We start from the raw sequence: 14,881 nt of genomic DNA, 5'->3' as shown, positions 1-14,881 counted from the left end.
AAATGAATCTTAAGATCAGATTTGGGCTTCATCTACAAGATGTCGTTATACATAGGCAAATATTTAAAAGTTTGAAAAACTATCCTCCTGTCTGAAATACCTCGGGCCTAAGAGCTTGGAGTAGTGGATCCTTAGACAGCACAGCATGGAAGGCCGTGCAGCCACCAGAGACACTGACAGCAACAGGTTCTATGAATAACCAATGAGGTGGTTATGGACTTCACCAGAACCGACCTGGAGTCAGGGAGTTAACAATGGCAGGTACGGAGACCACAGTCCTTGTGGCTGTTTCTGATGTACTGCTCATCTCTACGGCTCACAAGCATTCAGAGCCTTTTCCTTTGAAAGCACTATGGAGAGACTAAAGCTGGTTAAAGGGAAGACAGAGACAAAGGAATGACTAGTGGGCCCGGACACCTTTAACAACTAACTCATAAACAATCCAGAAATCACAAGCAAACTTGGCCCAAGCCCCCGCTTCCAGTCTGCTAGGACAAAGGGGCGCAAAACATGAGCTTAGTTTACTGAGCCTGCATTCTGAACGTGCGATCCTTTGAATACTCACTTTCATCTCGGTAATTATAGTGTTAGTCTCCGAAAATTCGCTCAATTCTATTGCAATTAATGGACTTGAAATGGCAGGCTTACTTCGACTCGACAAACATGAATATTTCCCACATTCTGTTCTCTATGACGGTGATAATAGTCCTACTGCATGGATGGTGCTACCTCAGCCCACGCTGTAATTTATGTCACAATAGGAAATGCAAATATGCAGCATTCTCTTTGGGAATATACATGAAGGCCCTTTGGTCACGAATTAATGTAAAGAAAAATATCTGCAATTAATGCCTGTGTGTTCTCTTTTGTCAATATTCTAATTTCCTTTTGATCGAAAAACTGGATAGAGAATTCCTGAATGGCTTCTCTGAAGTTCTTCTGGGTCCCCAAACATTAAATTACCAGTGAGTTTTCAAACCTTTCAAATACAAGAGAATCTAGAATATTCAAACATTTCAGCTTTTGTTTCTCCAGTTGTCAAGGACTGTATTCCTGTCCCTCTGTGGTTCTGACTAGCCTCAGCCTTGAGTGGGGGGGGGGGGGGCAGAGAGCAGGTGCTGAATGTGTCTAAAGAGATGGGAGATAGCAGATCATGGATGGCATGAAAGTGGAGAAGGGAATCACTGGAAAGTGAGGTTTAAGCAGGATGGGAGTGAGGGCTGATGGAAGCAAGAGGGAGTGTTACTCTAAACAAAGACTGTAGGAGGAAAAACCCAAACAGAAACCTACTACTTGTTAAGCTAATTAAAGATATACGTTTAAAAAATAAGTTATGATAGAGATGTTTTGTGTGCCTAGATATTACTGGTTCTAGACACATCTTTATTAGCTGTTGGTAAGAAAAACCCCAAAACGCCCCCCCCCCCCCGAATAATGCAGGCTCACGCCATTCCTCTTGGTTACCCATATGAAGTACCTAAGATGCTACACCACATACCTAGGTTGCAAAATATAGACGAATCAAGTTGGAACTGTGAGGAAAGTTTCCTCTATGCTGGCAGTTTTCACAGTGCTTGAAGGCACTGTGTAAGATGCTGCCTTGGGTGTATATGCGTGTGTGTGTGGGGGGGGGAGGGTATAACAACAGTCTTACCAACAGTGAACCCTGTTTACTACAAATGACAACTTGCCAGGTAAGAAGGTTTCAGGATAGCAAACTGCTCTCTAGTTGAATCTGAGGCCTGAGGCACAGGAGGGAATTTATGTCTGGTACTGTGAAGCCAATTCAAAAATCCCATGGCTGGGAAGGTCTTAAATCCCATGGGGATTCATATTCTTTTTGCCCCCTCCTCTCCCCCTCCCGCTTCTCTCCTGTTTAAAGCCACAGACAAAGGGTATTCTTGTCCTTAATCAGAGAAGCCCCTCTGCCCAGTGAAGGGATTACATTCAGAGATTCTGGACTGCTCAGGGTTCTGAGAACAGTATTGGGATTGGGGGGGTGGGGGTGGATGGTTCAGCCCTAAACAGGAAATCTGATTCTCACCCCTTTTGTGTCAGAAAACATCATGCAAGACCTGGAAGTTGGAAAGAGGGGCTGCACAAAGCGACCTGGAGGGCATGCTGCATCCTTTGTAAGCCCAGTCTTACAAGTACAACTGCCTTCACTGGCCCTGGGCCAGACCGGCCCTGCCAACGCCCAATCATGCACTGGGGGAGGGATTCACGGGACCCTGTCATCTACTCCGAACAACTAGCTACTGATGGAGAATGGGAGAGACAGGTGTTGTCATCAGTTGTCTACCAATGGTGAAGCTACCAGGTTCCATCCGCTAGCTCCCAAACTCAAGGTCACTTAGTTAGTTCAGTTGAAAATCAGTGAGTTATAACAAAACAGAAAGACATGAACATGGAAAAAGAACCTGTGGGGACTGAGAGGAGGAGATAGGAGGGTGGAGTGGGAGTAAATGGAACTCACTATATACAAGTATAGGAATGTAAAACAAACAAACAAAGAAAACACTAGTCAATAAAAACAAAAGTAGTGGAATAAACATTTGCATTTATTTATGCAGTAAAAGGATCCAGCTTAAATTGTATGCTGGGGTGTTTTGCATAATGACATGAGTCTAAAGGAAACTATTACTTTGCCTTTCTTTATAGGAGAAGAAAAAGGAATGCACAGAGTTCCTGTTTTATACAAAGTCTCAAAGTTGAGCAACTAGATTTAGTTGCAAGTCGTTATGGCTGGTGGCTCTCTGTAAGGTCCCTGGTGATCTGGCCCCTGCTCACTGTGCTTATAAGATCAGGTCACTCTGACCTGACTGTGTATTCTGAGTCCTTTTTTTTTTTTTTTTTTTTTTTTGCACATATGCTCAGCACAGACAGACACAAGCACTCATCTCTCCCAGGAAGAACTTCCTTATTCCTAACCCCAAGGTGGCCCATGTCTAAAACAGTCTTTATAACTCACAGCGTTTCCTTCATACCGGCACCTCTGGGGGTTGGCAGTCTCAGAGGTAAAACGTGTACTGGCTTACTGAATGCCTGCTCTCATATTAGACTGAGGGCTTCACAAGGGTAATGACTCTGCCTGCTTTGTGTACCAGGTGTGCCGGGGCACAGAGCGAGCGGCATGCTTTATTCACTGAATAGTTACAGCAGCTTCGGGCTCTAGATGACAGAATATACAACCAGTAACAGGAGTGCCGAGAGGGCTTCTGGAAGCAGCACACCTGATGTGGGCACTGACCACAGGCTACTTGATGACATTTGCTGAGCCATATTTTGGGAGAAGAAAGGGAGCCAGTGAGACCACCATTGCATAGACAATCTAAGAACGCCTGAGACAGGAATTCCCAGTAGAATCCGGTTGCTTTATAGTGGCTAACTATTCAATCTGAAGATATCTGAACTGCATTGATATTTCAGACTATGTCTAGAAAACTAAGCTGTCATTGCTAATGCAACATAAAGCCACTGTTCGGAATTATATTAAGTGTAGGTTTTTTTTTTAACATAAAAAATACACCCTGAAAAAAATCCAAATTAACTTATCATACCCATAATATATATATATGTAATATACATTTATCAAACACTAAACACAACTTTTAATTTTCTTTTTTGAAGAAGTCTTGACAGTCTCTGTAATGCTGCTATGTCAGGGGCTTAGCCCATTAGCCAGCATAATCTATTACATTTGTATATGGCTTAAAAGCAGCGACATCTAAACTATGACTTCTAGGTTGTATTCTTTATTTCTAGAAGTAGTGTATCATTTTATGTAGGTATTATCTTATGACTTGGGACCACTGACAAAAGGACAGGAAAGAAAGAAAGAAAGAAAGAAAGAAAGAAAGAAAGAAAGAAAGAAAGAAAGAAAGGCCCAACAAAACAACAAAACAAAACAAAAACTGTGAGGAAGATGTGTAAAGAAGCAACAGTCCCCCCACAGCAAAGGAAGACAAAGCAAGAATTAAGCCATGGATACACTGCTTTCTAGAGCCTTGGCCAACAAATACAAGATGGTAAGAAGTCTCAAGAGCTAGTTATAAATTAGCCCTCCAAGGAGTCTATTACTGAAAAAATGCTTTGTATAAGATAGCCTCATTTTCAGTAATGTGTATCTCACGGCTAAATAAACTCACTAACGGTTGAAGGCATTTTACTGTTAAGAAATTAAGTGGAAAAAAATGTTTTCCAAGTCTAATGAATAGACAGCTCCTTCGCTGTTTGCTGCAGTGAGCTCTGGGCAGATGGATTCACAGCCAGGCCCAGGAATCTGCAGCTATGTGTCTATCTTAGGATGCTTTCTGGGCTATGGTTTCCCATTGAATCCTCCTGTAGTTCACTGAGCAAGAATCCTACAGGAAGACCAGCCCTGTGAGGTGTACAACATAGGTTACCAAATAACAGCCTGTGCTACTGAACAATGTGTGTCAAGGTTGACTTTTATAACTGGAAGAGCATAGGTCTAATGAATAGGGCCTGGTCAATCTGTTGGAAGGTGACCAGGAAAGTGTCTCTTTTTCTTAAAATAAATTCAGGGGCAATAGCATTCTTACACACTGTTTCTTGGATCCTAAACCTGTGTGGTTGAAGAGTAAGAGCTAGGTTTTCCTAGAGTCTTCAAGAAGGTCATTGTCCAAAAATGGTAATAGAATTTAGGATGCGAGATAAAAGTTAAACATAATTGGATATGATTCCAACACAGTGATATTAACCAATACTGAGACCCAAAGTGTGGACTTATTTTCTTAATTGCATTTTGATTTGCTAAGCAATAGCTTTATTCCCTGTTGCATAAGAATTTACTTATCTTGCATAAGATACAGTGACAGGTTTAAAAAATAGCAGTGAAATTTCATTTGGTGGTGAGAGAGACCTGTCAGACTATTAATAAGTACAATGGATCATGTTTATACCTAGAGTCCTGTATTATTATTGGAATAGTCATACTTAAGCCCAGAGACTGGTGAAACAGATACACACTATATACAGACCCATGCACGCACACACACACACATAAGCATGTACATCCACACATACATTGTAGACCACGAAAGATGGATTTTGTCTACTAAAGTGAACAATTCAACATGACTCACTTAAGTCTGAGACACCTTGTAATGTTAAGTGGTATGTTACCACAAGGACTAAACTTAACTTCCTTAGCCAAATAAATCGACTTTAATTAGTTCTATCAGAAAGATGTCCTTGTCATAAGAAAAGACTGGCAATATGGGGCTTAGCCATCAGTCTGAAAGTCTGAATACACTAAGCATAATCTTCGCACATACCTGATTTTAGAACTAAAAGGTAGATTAACTTTTTGATTAAAACGGGACAATTTAAAGTATCCGAAAGAGCAGGACTCTGGGGACTCAGACTAATCCACTGGCAAGCTCTTACTTCACTTACATGATAAAGCTTGGCTGGGATCTATGTTTACAAGGGGTTTTCTACAGATAGTACCCATCTCCCCAGTAAATAAAAAGAGGTGATACTAACTGGTAAACAGAGTTTACAGTGTAGTTTACTGCTGTTCTGATTCATAATCTTGTAATGTAGAAACAATATCTTTAGGGCGATAACATGTCATTTTACAGGAGACCTTCCTAGGAATAGCACTTGTGTGTATGTGGAAAGGTAGAGTTGAACTAACTACACGATGCCCATCTATCACAAGGACAGGTCAGCAACCCCTTATCCAGAGGCAATCCTTTTGGAAAAATTGCTTTTGTATATGTGTCTGTGCAGTGGGGACCCAGACAGCATAGAACTCCTCCCCGTGCTATGACTCTTACATTTACTGAGCAAAGGGGGTATTCAGACAACCAGGAGCCCCGAGTTGCAGAGAACTGGCAGCAGCAGTTAGAGAAGAATCAGAAACCCTGACATAGTTAACTGTTCAGTGTTTACTATTGGCTTATTAAAAGGACCCAAGGAAAGGAGTCAGCACTGGAATATTCAATCCTACATACACGAAGGGGTTGTTGTTTGTTTGTTTTTGTTTTTGTTTTTAATTTTAGTTTTAGAAATGTGCATACAGGTGTTTTGCCCTGTCTAGGTCTATGCCCCACCCCAGAAGAAAGCCTCAGACTCCCTGGAACTGGAGTTGTGAGCCTCCATCCCGGTGCTCACCATGAATTGACCCCCAGCCCTTTGGAAGAACAATCAGCTCTCTTAGCTGCAGAGCCATCTATCCAGTCACCCCCTCCCCAACACAGAATTTCTGATCAAGAGCCATTCAACTACATTTATTGACATTACTCAAACTGTCTCCAAAGCTGCCTAAACCCAGAGGGTGTGTAAGAAGATATCTTCTTTTCTAAAAAAAACTACCATTATTTGTTTTAAAAAATAGCATAATTGTGCACTATAGACGATTTTGTTCAGGAAAACCTTTCTTCATTCAATTTCAATATCGGTAAACGCCATGGAAATGTGGCTGAACTGAATGAAAGAGAATCTCACTCTTTCTACAGTCTGTCATGAAAGCCCAATGCAACTCAATCCTTCCGATCACCCAGAACAGACGTGCGCAGTGCTAAACGGAGATGGAGAACAGCTGTGAACTCTCATCACACGTTCCCAAGGGATCCAAGGTTCTGTTGCTTACATACTTTGGAGCCTAAAAATGCTTTACTATCACCTAGAAAAACAAAAGATGAAACTCCATGCAGGGTCTACTATGGCATGAGTGGTAATATTAGTATTTTCTAAGGTAAAATAAATGTATGTGTTTGGCTTGCATGTATGTCTCTGTAACATGTGCATGCTTGGTGGTCCAGGAAGTCAGAAGAGGGTATTGATTTCCTGAAACCGGAGTTACAGGCAGGTGCCAGCCGCCATGTGAAAGCTGGGAATTGACTCCAGACCCTCTAGAAAAACAAACAAAACGATCCCAACTACTGAGACATCTCTCCATTCCCAACAAGGTTAGTTTTAATTTTGTAAAAATGTTAACTATCCATTAGAGTAAAAAGTATACCAACTTCCAAGCAGTTAAGATAACCAAGCAAATCAGAAAAGCAAAGGAGAATAATAACATTGTGAAGACACAGAGATTGAGGAAGAAGGACAGCCCGCATTAGGATACTGAAAACAAAAAGTAAAGGTGGCCCCCGTGTGAATAGGGCGAACCTGGGATGCTTATGAACAACGCAAACTCCCAGCCTCTCTGCCCAGGACTCCTGCAGCTGGGACTTGAGGTTGGAGCCTGGAAGTTCACACCTGTAAGAAGTGTAAGATGAGATCATGATACAGGAATCTCACTGTCTGGACTCCCCAAAACATCCAAACTCAAGAACATCCTAGTGGAAAAGACTATTTCCTTCCTAAAAGTCATGTGATAAGAATGAGGCGGAGAGAGGGTGAAGGAAGAAAGGCACACAACTGCAAACCAAACTCCTGTTGATCATAATTTCATTTTAAAGGGGCAGCGATGTTGTCACTGTCCTAAATCATCCATTCAGGTGCTGCTCCAGGGGTAAATCTGTGAAATGGGATAAAGTGTATTTCTTTATCTACCATATTGAGTGGTAAGGATGAGAGAGAGCCCATAGCTGAGAAGACAGGTCCCAGCACCAGAAGCACAGCATGATGAGAGGTGCATGCCATAAAATGATAAAAACCCACGCTCTGAGGCTCTATAGGTTTGTCTTCCAGCTTATGGATGTGAAGGGCTGGCAGGGGAGCGGACATTTCCGCAGAGTTTACATGCAGTCCTGCGGAAAATGATTCTTTCAGAAAATAATGAACAATATCTCTCAAAGTCCTGAGCCAACTTACAAGGACATATATGTATTTTCAAGTAGGCCATATCTATTTATTAGTATTGAGTATTAAATTTTAAAAAACATTATTTTCATAAAATTTTCATAAAACATTATTAAAATATGCTTCATAACATCTGGCTCAAAATGTATCAGTAATATTGCATAAAATAATGCAGAAATATGTCTCCCTTGTTAGAAATAGACATTCTAACATCTGCTTTCAAAATCCACCTCTAAAGAGAGCCCAGGCAGGGTGGCAGAGAACCCTAGTGACAGCAGTCAGCAGGCACTTTGCTCACACATGAACCGGCCCACCCTCCTCCAGTCCTCAGCTCGGGCATCTGGCCCCTGGCCTCTGCACTGAGTCTTGCGGCTGCCTGCCGGTGGTGGCCCCTGGCCTCTGCACTGAGTCTTGCAGGCTGCCTGCCGGTGGTGGCCCCTGGCCTCTGCACTGAGTCTTGCGGCTGCCTGCCGGTGGTGGCCCCTGGCCTCTGCACTGAGTCTTGCAGGCTGCCTGCCGGTGGTGGCCCCTGGCCTCTGCACCGAGTCTTAAGGCTGCCTGCCGGTGGTGGCCCCTGGCCTCTGCACTGAGTCTTGCAGGCTGCCTGCCGGTGGTGGGCCCTGGCCTCTGCACTGAGTCTTGCGGCTGCCTGCCGGTGGTGGGCCCTGGCCTCTGCACTGAGTCTTGCGGCTGCCTGCCGGTGGTGGGCAGCTTTGAGGAGCTCTGCATTCTCCTTACAAACCCCATTCCTTTATCCAACTGGTGAGATACCAAAAGCCATTAAAGAAAATGACAAAGACCTTGCACAAGTCCAGGGAAAAATTTAGAACTACTTTTATAATACAGAGAAAGCCACATGGTTCTACGTAGCCACCTCCTAGGGAGACTTTTCCCATGGGTAACTGATCCTCAGGGGTGAGAGGGGATTTTTCTGAATTCTTCCTATCAGTTTTCTTGGTAATCCTCTTTAAAATAACTGTAACCGAGGACTCCACTCTTGTCTATTTACATTTTATAGCCAACCTAGGCAGACAAGATAAGCAAATTTATACATGCGTATCATTTACTTTCTTTTTGCCTCAGGAATTTACTTTTTTAAGCAACAGCCAGCCAGGAGGCAGTACCGTCTTCTGCATGTCTATTTACACAAGGCCTGAGAGTGTTGCCTGCTTCTTGCCTAAGGTGGTGCTAACTTTAAACATAACAGAGGTGGGTTTATGATTTCCGCCTACAAACAGTGCATAAATTTTGCCCTGCCCTTGTTCTCCGTGAAAGCAGTCATTCTGGGCTGTACAGTGGCCTTCCTTCAATCCACACTGTGCCTCGTGAAGCTTTGCGCTCTCCAGGCAGATTACCCCACAGCTAGGTAATCAGAGTTTTGTAATGTGTGTTTGCTCTGCTGTAGTAAACGCCATGGCACCCACTGCTCCATCCCATGGAGCACTGCCTTTTTCAGCTCTTTCATGCTACCGTAAGCATTTTGCCCAACTCAAAGGAGAAACAGTGATGGGAAAAAAAAAGATTTTTAATCTATTTAAATGTTAGCTATGTTATATCACAGAAGCTGAAGAAAAGCGCATGAAAAGGCTATTTTATTTTCTGTGCAGCCTCCCTCATATAAACTTAGTTCATTTTGTAAAGGCTACTTGAATTTTACTATCTTTAAAATAAGATTCTCAACATGCCACTATAATCTATTCAGTATGATTCTTTTCTGATGAAAAGGTTCTGAGATAGCTGTAGGGACCAGAACAGAGCTACAGACACATGTTTGTGGTGGAATTCACTACTAGAATCAAAGCACTTCAGCAGTGATCATGGATTAGCCCAGAGTACAGATAAAATCGACTGCCTTTAAGAAACTAATGTTTAAGCCGGGCGTAGTGGGCACACCTTCAATCCCAGCACTCGGGAGGCAGAGGCAGGTGGATTTCTGAGTTCAAGGCCAGCCTGCTCTACAAAGTGAGTTCCAGGACAGCCAGGTCTACACAGAGAAACCCAGTCTCAAAAACCAAAAAAAAAAAAAAAAAAAAAAAAAAGAAAACTAATGTTTAGCTTGGTGTGGTCAAGCACACTTTTAATGCCAGTACTTGGGAGGCTGAGGCAGGTGGGACACAAGCTTGGGGTCAGCCATAGTGAGATGTTACCTGATAACTATCTAGAAATAATAAGGGAAGGAGGGAGGGAGGAAGGATTATGTTCAAGAAGAAATTCTACAAATAGTAACATAAGTGAAAGGCATAAGGTGCTGTATATGAATAGACAAGGTAGGAAGTATGAAGCAATGAAGACAGAGCTGGGGAAGGGGAGTCAGGGAAGGCACTTTGGCAAAGCACCGAGAGACACAGGGCAAGCCTATGTGAGCGTTCAGAAGGGCCATCTGGAGGGCAGGCATGTGTAGTTTGCTGGTGTTACAGGCTGGTGCGGCTGGCAGGTGTGTGCGTAGTGGAGAGAAGAGTGGTGGTTTGAGAAGTGATTGGGACATACATGGAAGGGGTGCACACCACTGGCCCCTGGGTGGAAACACATTCCAGGGTTTGACTGAAGCATTAGTGTAATCCGGTCAATTTTTCAGTTGGGATGTGACTCATGCACAAGTGTGTCCTTTGGGAGTTCATGACTCGGTGGTTTGGGGGACAGTCTCGAGATTGCATATCCATTACTTCTCTGAATTCCAAAGTATCCATCGCATCCAAGGCAAACAAACCCTCAGAGCCTCTGCATTTTACTCCTTGCCTGAGCTGGGCACTGTGAGCAGCTTTCATGCCTGGGACCACGTGATGCTTTATGTGTGATCTAATTCACTTACCTATCTCTGGCTGACTGGATTTGGGGGAGCAAAGGCAGAATCCAAGATCTCAGTAAAGACTGGTGGTGATAACTGGGCTGGGGGACGAGAGGGATTTAGCATAGGGTGTTACAATTAAACATGAACCGATCCTCTCTAGGCTCACGTACTTAAATACCTGATCTGCAGCTGTCGGAGGAAGTCGCACAGCCTTTTGGATAACTTCTGTAGAATGGAGCTTGAGGGCTTCCACTGACCTAGGGCTGAGAACTCTGCTTCCTGGTATCAACCACATGCACCAGCATGCCACGAACACTGACATGCCTTTCACGTCAGGATGGACTGGACTCTCTCAAACCAAACTAACCTTCCCTTCATTACGCTGTTTTTAATGTTTGTTTGTTTGGTTGGTTGGCTGGTTGGTTTTTTTGGTCACAACAAAAAAACACAGATGAGAACTGAGACAACTAGGAATTCTAAGATGCTGTAATCATTTAATTTGGAAATTTGGTGTGAAAGAAAGAAAAGTCAAGGATAACTGTCATGTGTTGTCATGAAAGCCTAGAGACAGATCAACGTCACCCTGAGACAGAAAGACCACTGTTGGGTGGTGGGGAGGAAACACCAAGATTGCAGTTTGGAGCCTGAAAATTAAATTTCAGATATTGAATGTCCCCCTGAGGGAAGAGGATTTTTAAAAGGGGGAGGGGCGAGTAGGTGGATGTAAGTCAGGTGGGACTACAGAAACACCAAGGGCTGTATTTTGGAGACTGACAATTAAATTTCAGATGTTGACTGCCCTCCGAATGGAAGATGATTTAAAAGGGGGAGGAGGGGGACTGGCTGTTAGTCTACAATGCAAAAGAAGGTTCTGAGTCAGAAACTTAGAGAAGGATGGTGACTAATACCACACCATGTGACATGCCAAAGAGCAAGTGATTACAGAAGAAAGAATGCTCTTAGACTTCCTGGATACATCAGTGTCTACAGGTCAGAAAGGTGAAGAGAATCCAGTAAAATACAGAAAGAAACTCACTATCTGGAGCGAGGAACAAGAAAGGGTTCATTTAAAAGCCCAATGATCATGGAGGAAGGTCGTGCCTTCTATACCCAGTACTTGGGACATAAAAAGAGGACAGACAGGTAATTAACCAGACTCAGGGAGGTGGCAGTCTTCACTCCACTCCAGTTGCACCCAGCATTTCGCCTGTCTCCTCACTGTCAGGCTGGTCATCTCCAGATGTGGCTTTGACAGTAACAGCTGGAGTGGAGGAGGAAGGCCAAAACCTGGCTAGAGTTTGCTGGCTGGAGACCACAGTAACAAAGGAAAGAAGGCAGAGACGGGTCTATAAGCAAATTTTCTTATAAGACATTGGAAAAAAGAACAGCTCTAGTAAAATGTAGGGTCAAGGGAGAGACTCTGTAAGATGTGAAAAATAAAAGCTATGAGATGCTGCTGGGTCATAAGGAGTGAAGACTTGAGAGGGTGACAAGGGAGGCAGTGGAGAATCCCTAAGACTGGTTAGCAGGGACATGGGTACATATACTGTATCTGTTGACTAATCAACAACTAAAGTATAAAATGACACCTACTGCTTTGGGAAAACAATTAGTTTGTTTGTTTGTTTGTTTCCTACAAGAACACAGGAATGGCACTTTCTGAGGCTGTCTCAAATGCTTGGACAAGGATAAGCTGTCGGAGTCAGGAAGCCCCATCACCAAGAACTGCAGGTTACACCCTCTGGACCTTATCTGATCTCAAGTTTATCTGTACAACAGTGTCTAAATCAACCTGCCCCCTTTACTGCACAGAAGTGATTGGACCATTGGCCAGTGGTGCACGCCTGTGACCTCCTAACCTCTATAACTGAGGCTCAGAGGTACAGTACCAGTCCAGTGGCTAATGTTTCAATGTGTCACTTCTTGATTCAATGTTTCAATGTGTTCAATGAACAGGGACTACCCCCTCCCCCAACAATTCCATTCTTTATTCCTTCCTACAGGGGGGCATTAGTGGGTTATTTAAAGAGTCTTAAATTCCACTTGCACTTGAGCAACTGATTTTGAGTTCTGTCTGCTTAGTACATGGAGCACAGTTCTCTTCAAGGAATATGTATACTTCAGTGTATCCTGATTTTGGCAGTAACTGTTCTCATTCTTTCTTTGGGTAAACTAAGAAACAAAGGTATGGATGTTTTTGTTTGTTTGTTTGTTTGTTTTCTCTTCTAAACAAGGAACTGGGAGGTTCAGGGTAAGAAGTCAGATGTAAAAAGGAACTGAAGTTGGCTTGATGGTTTTTTTCTCAGTCTTCACTTTACATTTTAAGAAAAGAGGCAAGAGCTCAGCTGGCCAGAAGTCCTAACAGGACCATAAAGGAAAGTCTGAAAGATAAAGGTGGCTGAGGGGATACAAGCACAGGCATACATAAATATGTGCATTATGTATGCAAATTTTACTTAGAACATGGCACGTCTCCTTACGTACTCACTCCTTGGCAAAGGAATGAGAGCTTTAACTGTCTCTACTTTGCCTATAATTAGTGCAAAAGAATTTGTTTTCCTACTTTGCATTTGTCACGCCATTTGTTTATACAGGACAGTGTTGCTGAGTTTTTAGCCAGAATTATAATTCACACCATAACCCAGTGTATCCTCATTTAAATAAAATACAGAAATTTACTTTTCAGTGATATATATTATCAGGTTTCTAGGAGCCAATTCTGATAGATATGCTAATCTACCTCAAATTCTCTGAGTCACACACTCCACCATCATTGAGCAAAGACTTATTTAGAATAAATGAATTCTTCAAAAACTGGAATAGGAAACTGGGCATGATGGTGCACACCTTTAATCCCAGCACTGGGGAGGCAGAGGCAGACGTATCTCTGTGAGTCCGAGGTCAGCCTGGATTACATGGTGAATTCCACTAGAGCCTGGGCTACACAGACAGATTCCCTGTCTCAAAACAGATACAATTCAAACAAAGCAAACAACACAAAACTTCAATCATTACTGTTTTTGAAGAATATTTTGAAGGATTATTTTTCAAGGATACCTCAATACATTTTTATTAATGTTAGTACAATTAATTCAGTGTTTGATCATTCACATATTGAATAACCTCATCACTCAACCATTATTAGGAATACACAGGGACAGACCACATTTTAAAAGCCTCATAGACCCACTGTTTCCAAGAGAGCATGGAGCTGTTGAGTGAGCAGAGGCAACCACACCAGGCTTGCTCAATGATGCTAAGAGACTTCTTACCTCCCAGTCCTTGACAGAACTGCCTGTGACTTCTTGCTCTATCAGCATGTGTGGCTCATGTGAGCTTCTCTAACTACGTACAGGTGTATTTTTTTATTCATTCAAAAAAAAAAAAAAAAAAGATGAATGGTATAAAGACCCAGGGTTTCAAGGTAAAGGGACTGAGTACCCCATTGCGTGGGTCTGAGAAACACAAAACTTTACTAAGAATCTGTTTCCTTACCTGTACAACAAATGAATTGGGTTGAATGTTCTTTAAGGCCCACGCCAACCTAAATGCAGAACTACAATATGATTTTTTTTTCTCTGTGATACTTATAGTAGCTCATAGCATAAATCACGTTTACAAAAAGGGGAGGGAAATACACGAGACACCTTTGAAGAAAATTGAATATGATTCTTAATGCAATTTCACATAAACAAAAGAATTTACGAAGATTCTCTTTTACATTTCAGAGTGAATTATTCCTTAATGAAAGATTTTGCTTCTAAACACATATCCATTTGATATAGCAACAAAATGATACTGCATACTAAAAATCAATTTACCTATAACTACATCATGGCCGTCAACCAAGCCAGCAGAGAAGAGCTCCTGAGACACACCGTCTGCTGTATCTGTCCAAATGTGAGATGAATATGTATTAGAAACCGGAACATAAAAATCAACAGCCCAGCCCAGTACAAAAGAGCATACATTTCAGTTACTAAAATCACCCAATGACTTTAATCCATCTATTCAGATCCTATTAGGAAAAAAAAAATCAGAAACACCAGGAGGTATATTTTCCCACAAGTCATTTGTATTTTGTTTTTTATTTAACAGATGTTACTGCAAAAGTATTTCATTTTGGTGAACCAAAAAACTTCCTCTCTGGCCACCATCTAAATTAATCCTCTAGTACATGCTGGAAGACCTAAGTGTTCGTCATGACATTGCTTTCCTCTCGTGCCAAGGTTAATTCCAGCTGCCATCAATCCCTTTCAATCATTCGTGGCTGTGGAGTTAAGAATTTATAGCAAAGGTTGAATGGGTGGG

At 42.4% G+C, this 14,881-nt stretch overlaps 1 protein-coding gene across 2 annotated transcripts in view; it reads right to left on the bottom strand.

Annotated features, from left to right (window-relative positions):
* The window catches only part of Stk39 (serine/threonine kinase 39), a 267,572-nt gene that overhangs the window by 35,805 nt on the left and 216,886 nt on the right, over nt 1-14,881 (bottom strand). For both annotated transcript variants that reach the window (XM_085834808.1, XM_021156379.3), the window contains one exon: nt 14,392-14,460. In XM_085834808.1, the coding sequence (XP_085690934.1) occupies nt 14,392-14,460 (69 nt within the window). The remainder of the gene's footprint in view (nt 1-14,391; nt 14,461-14,881) is intronic.

The sequence above is a fragment of the Mus caroli genome, unplaced genomic scaffold, assembly GCF_978045245.1.
Source record: "Mus caroli unplaced genomic scaffold, Mus_caroli_1 scaffold_2, whole genome shotgun sequence".
NCBI lineage: Eukaryota > Metazoa > Chordata > Mammalia > Rodentia > Muridae > Mus > Mus caroli.
The sequence above is the reverse complement of the archived record's forward strand: the minus strand, read 5'-3'. Positions and strand labels throughout refer to the sequence as shown.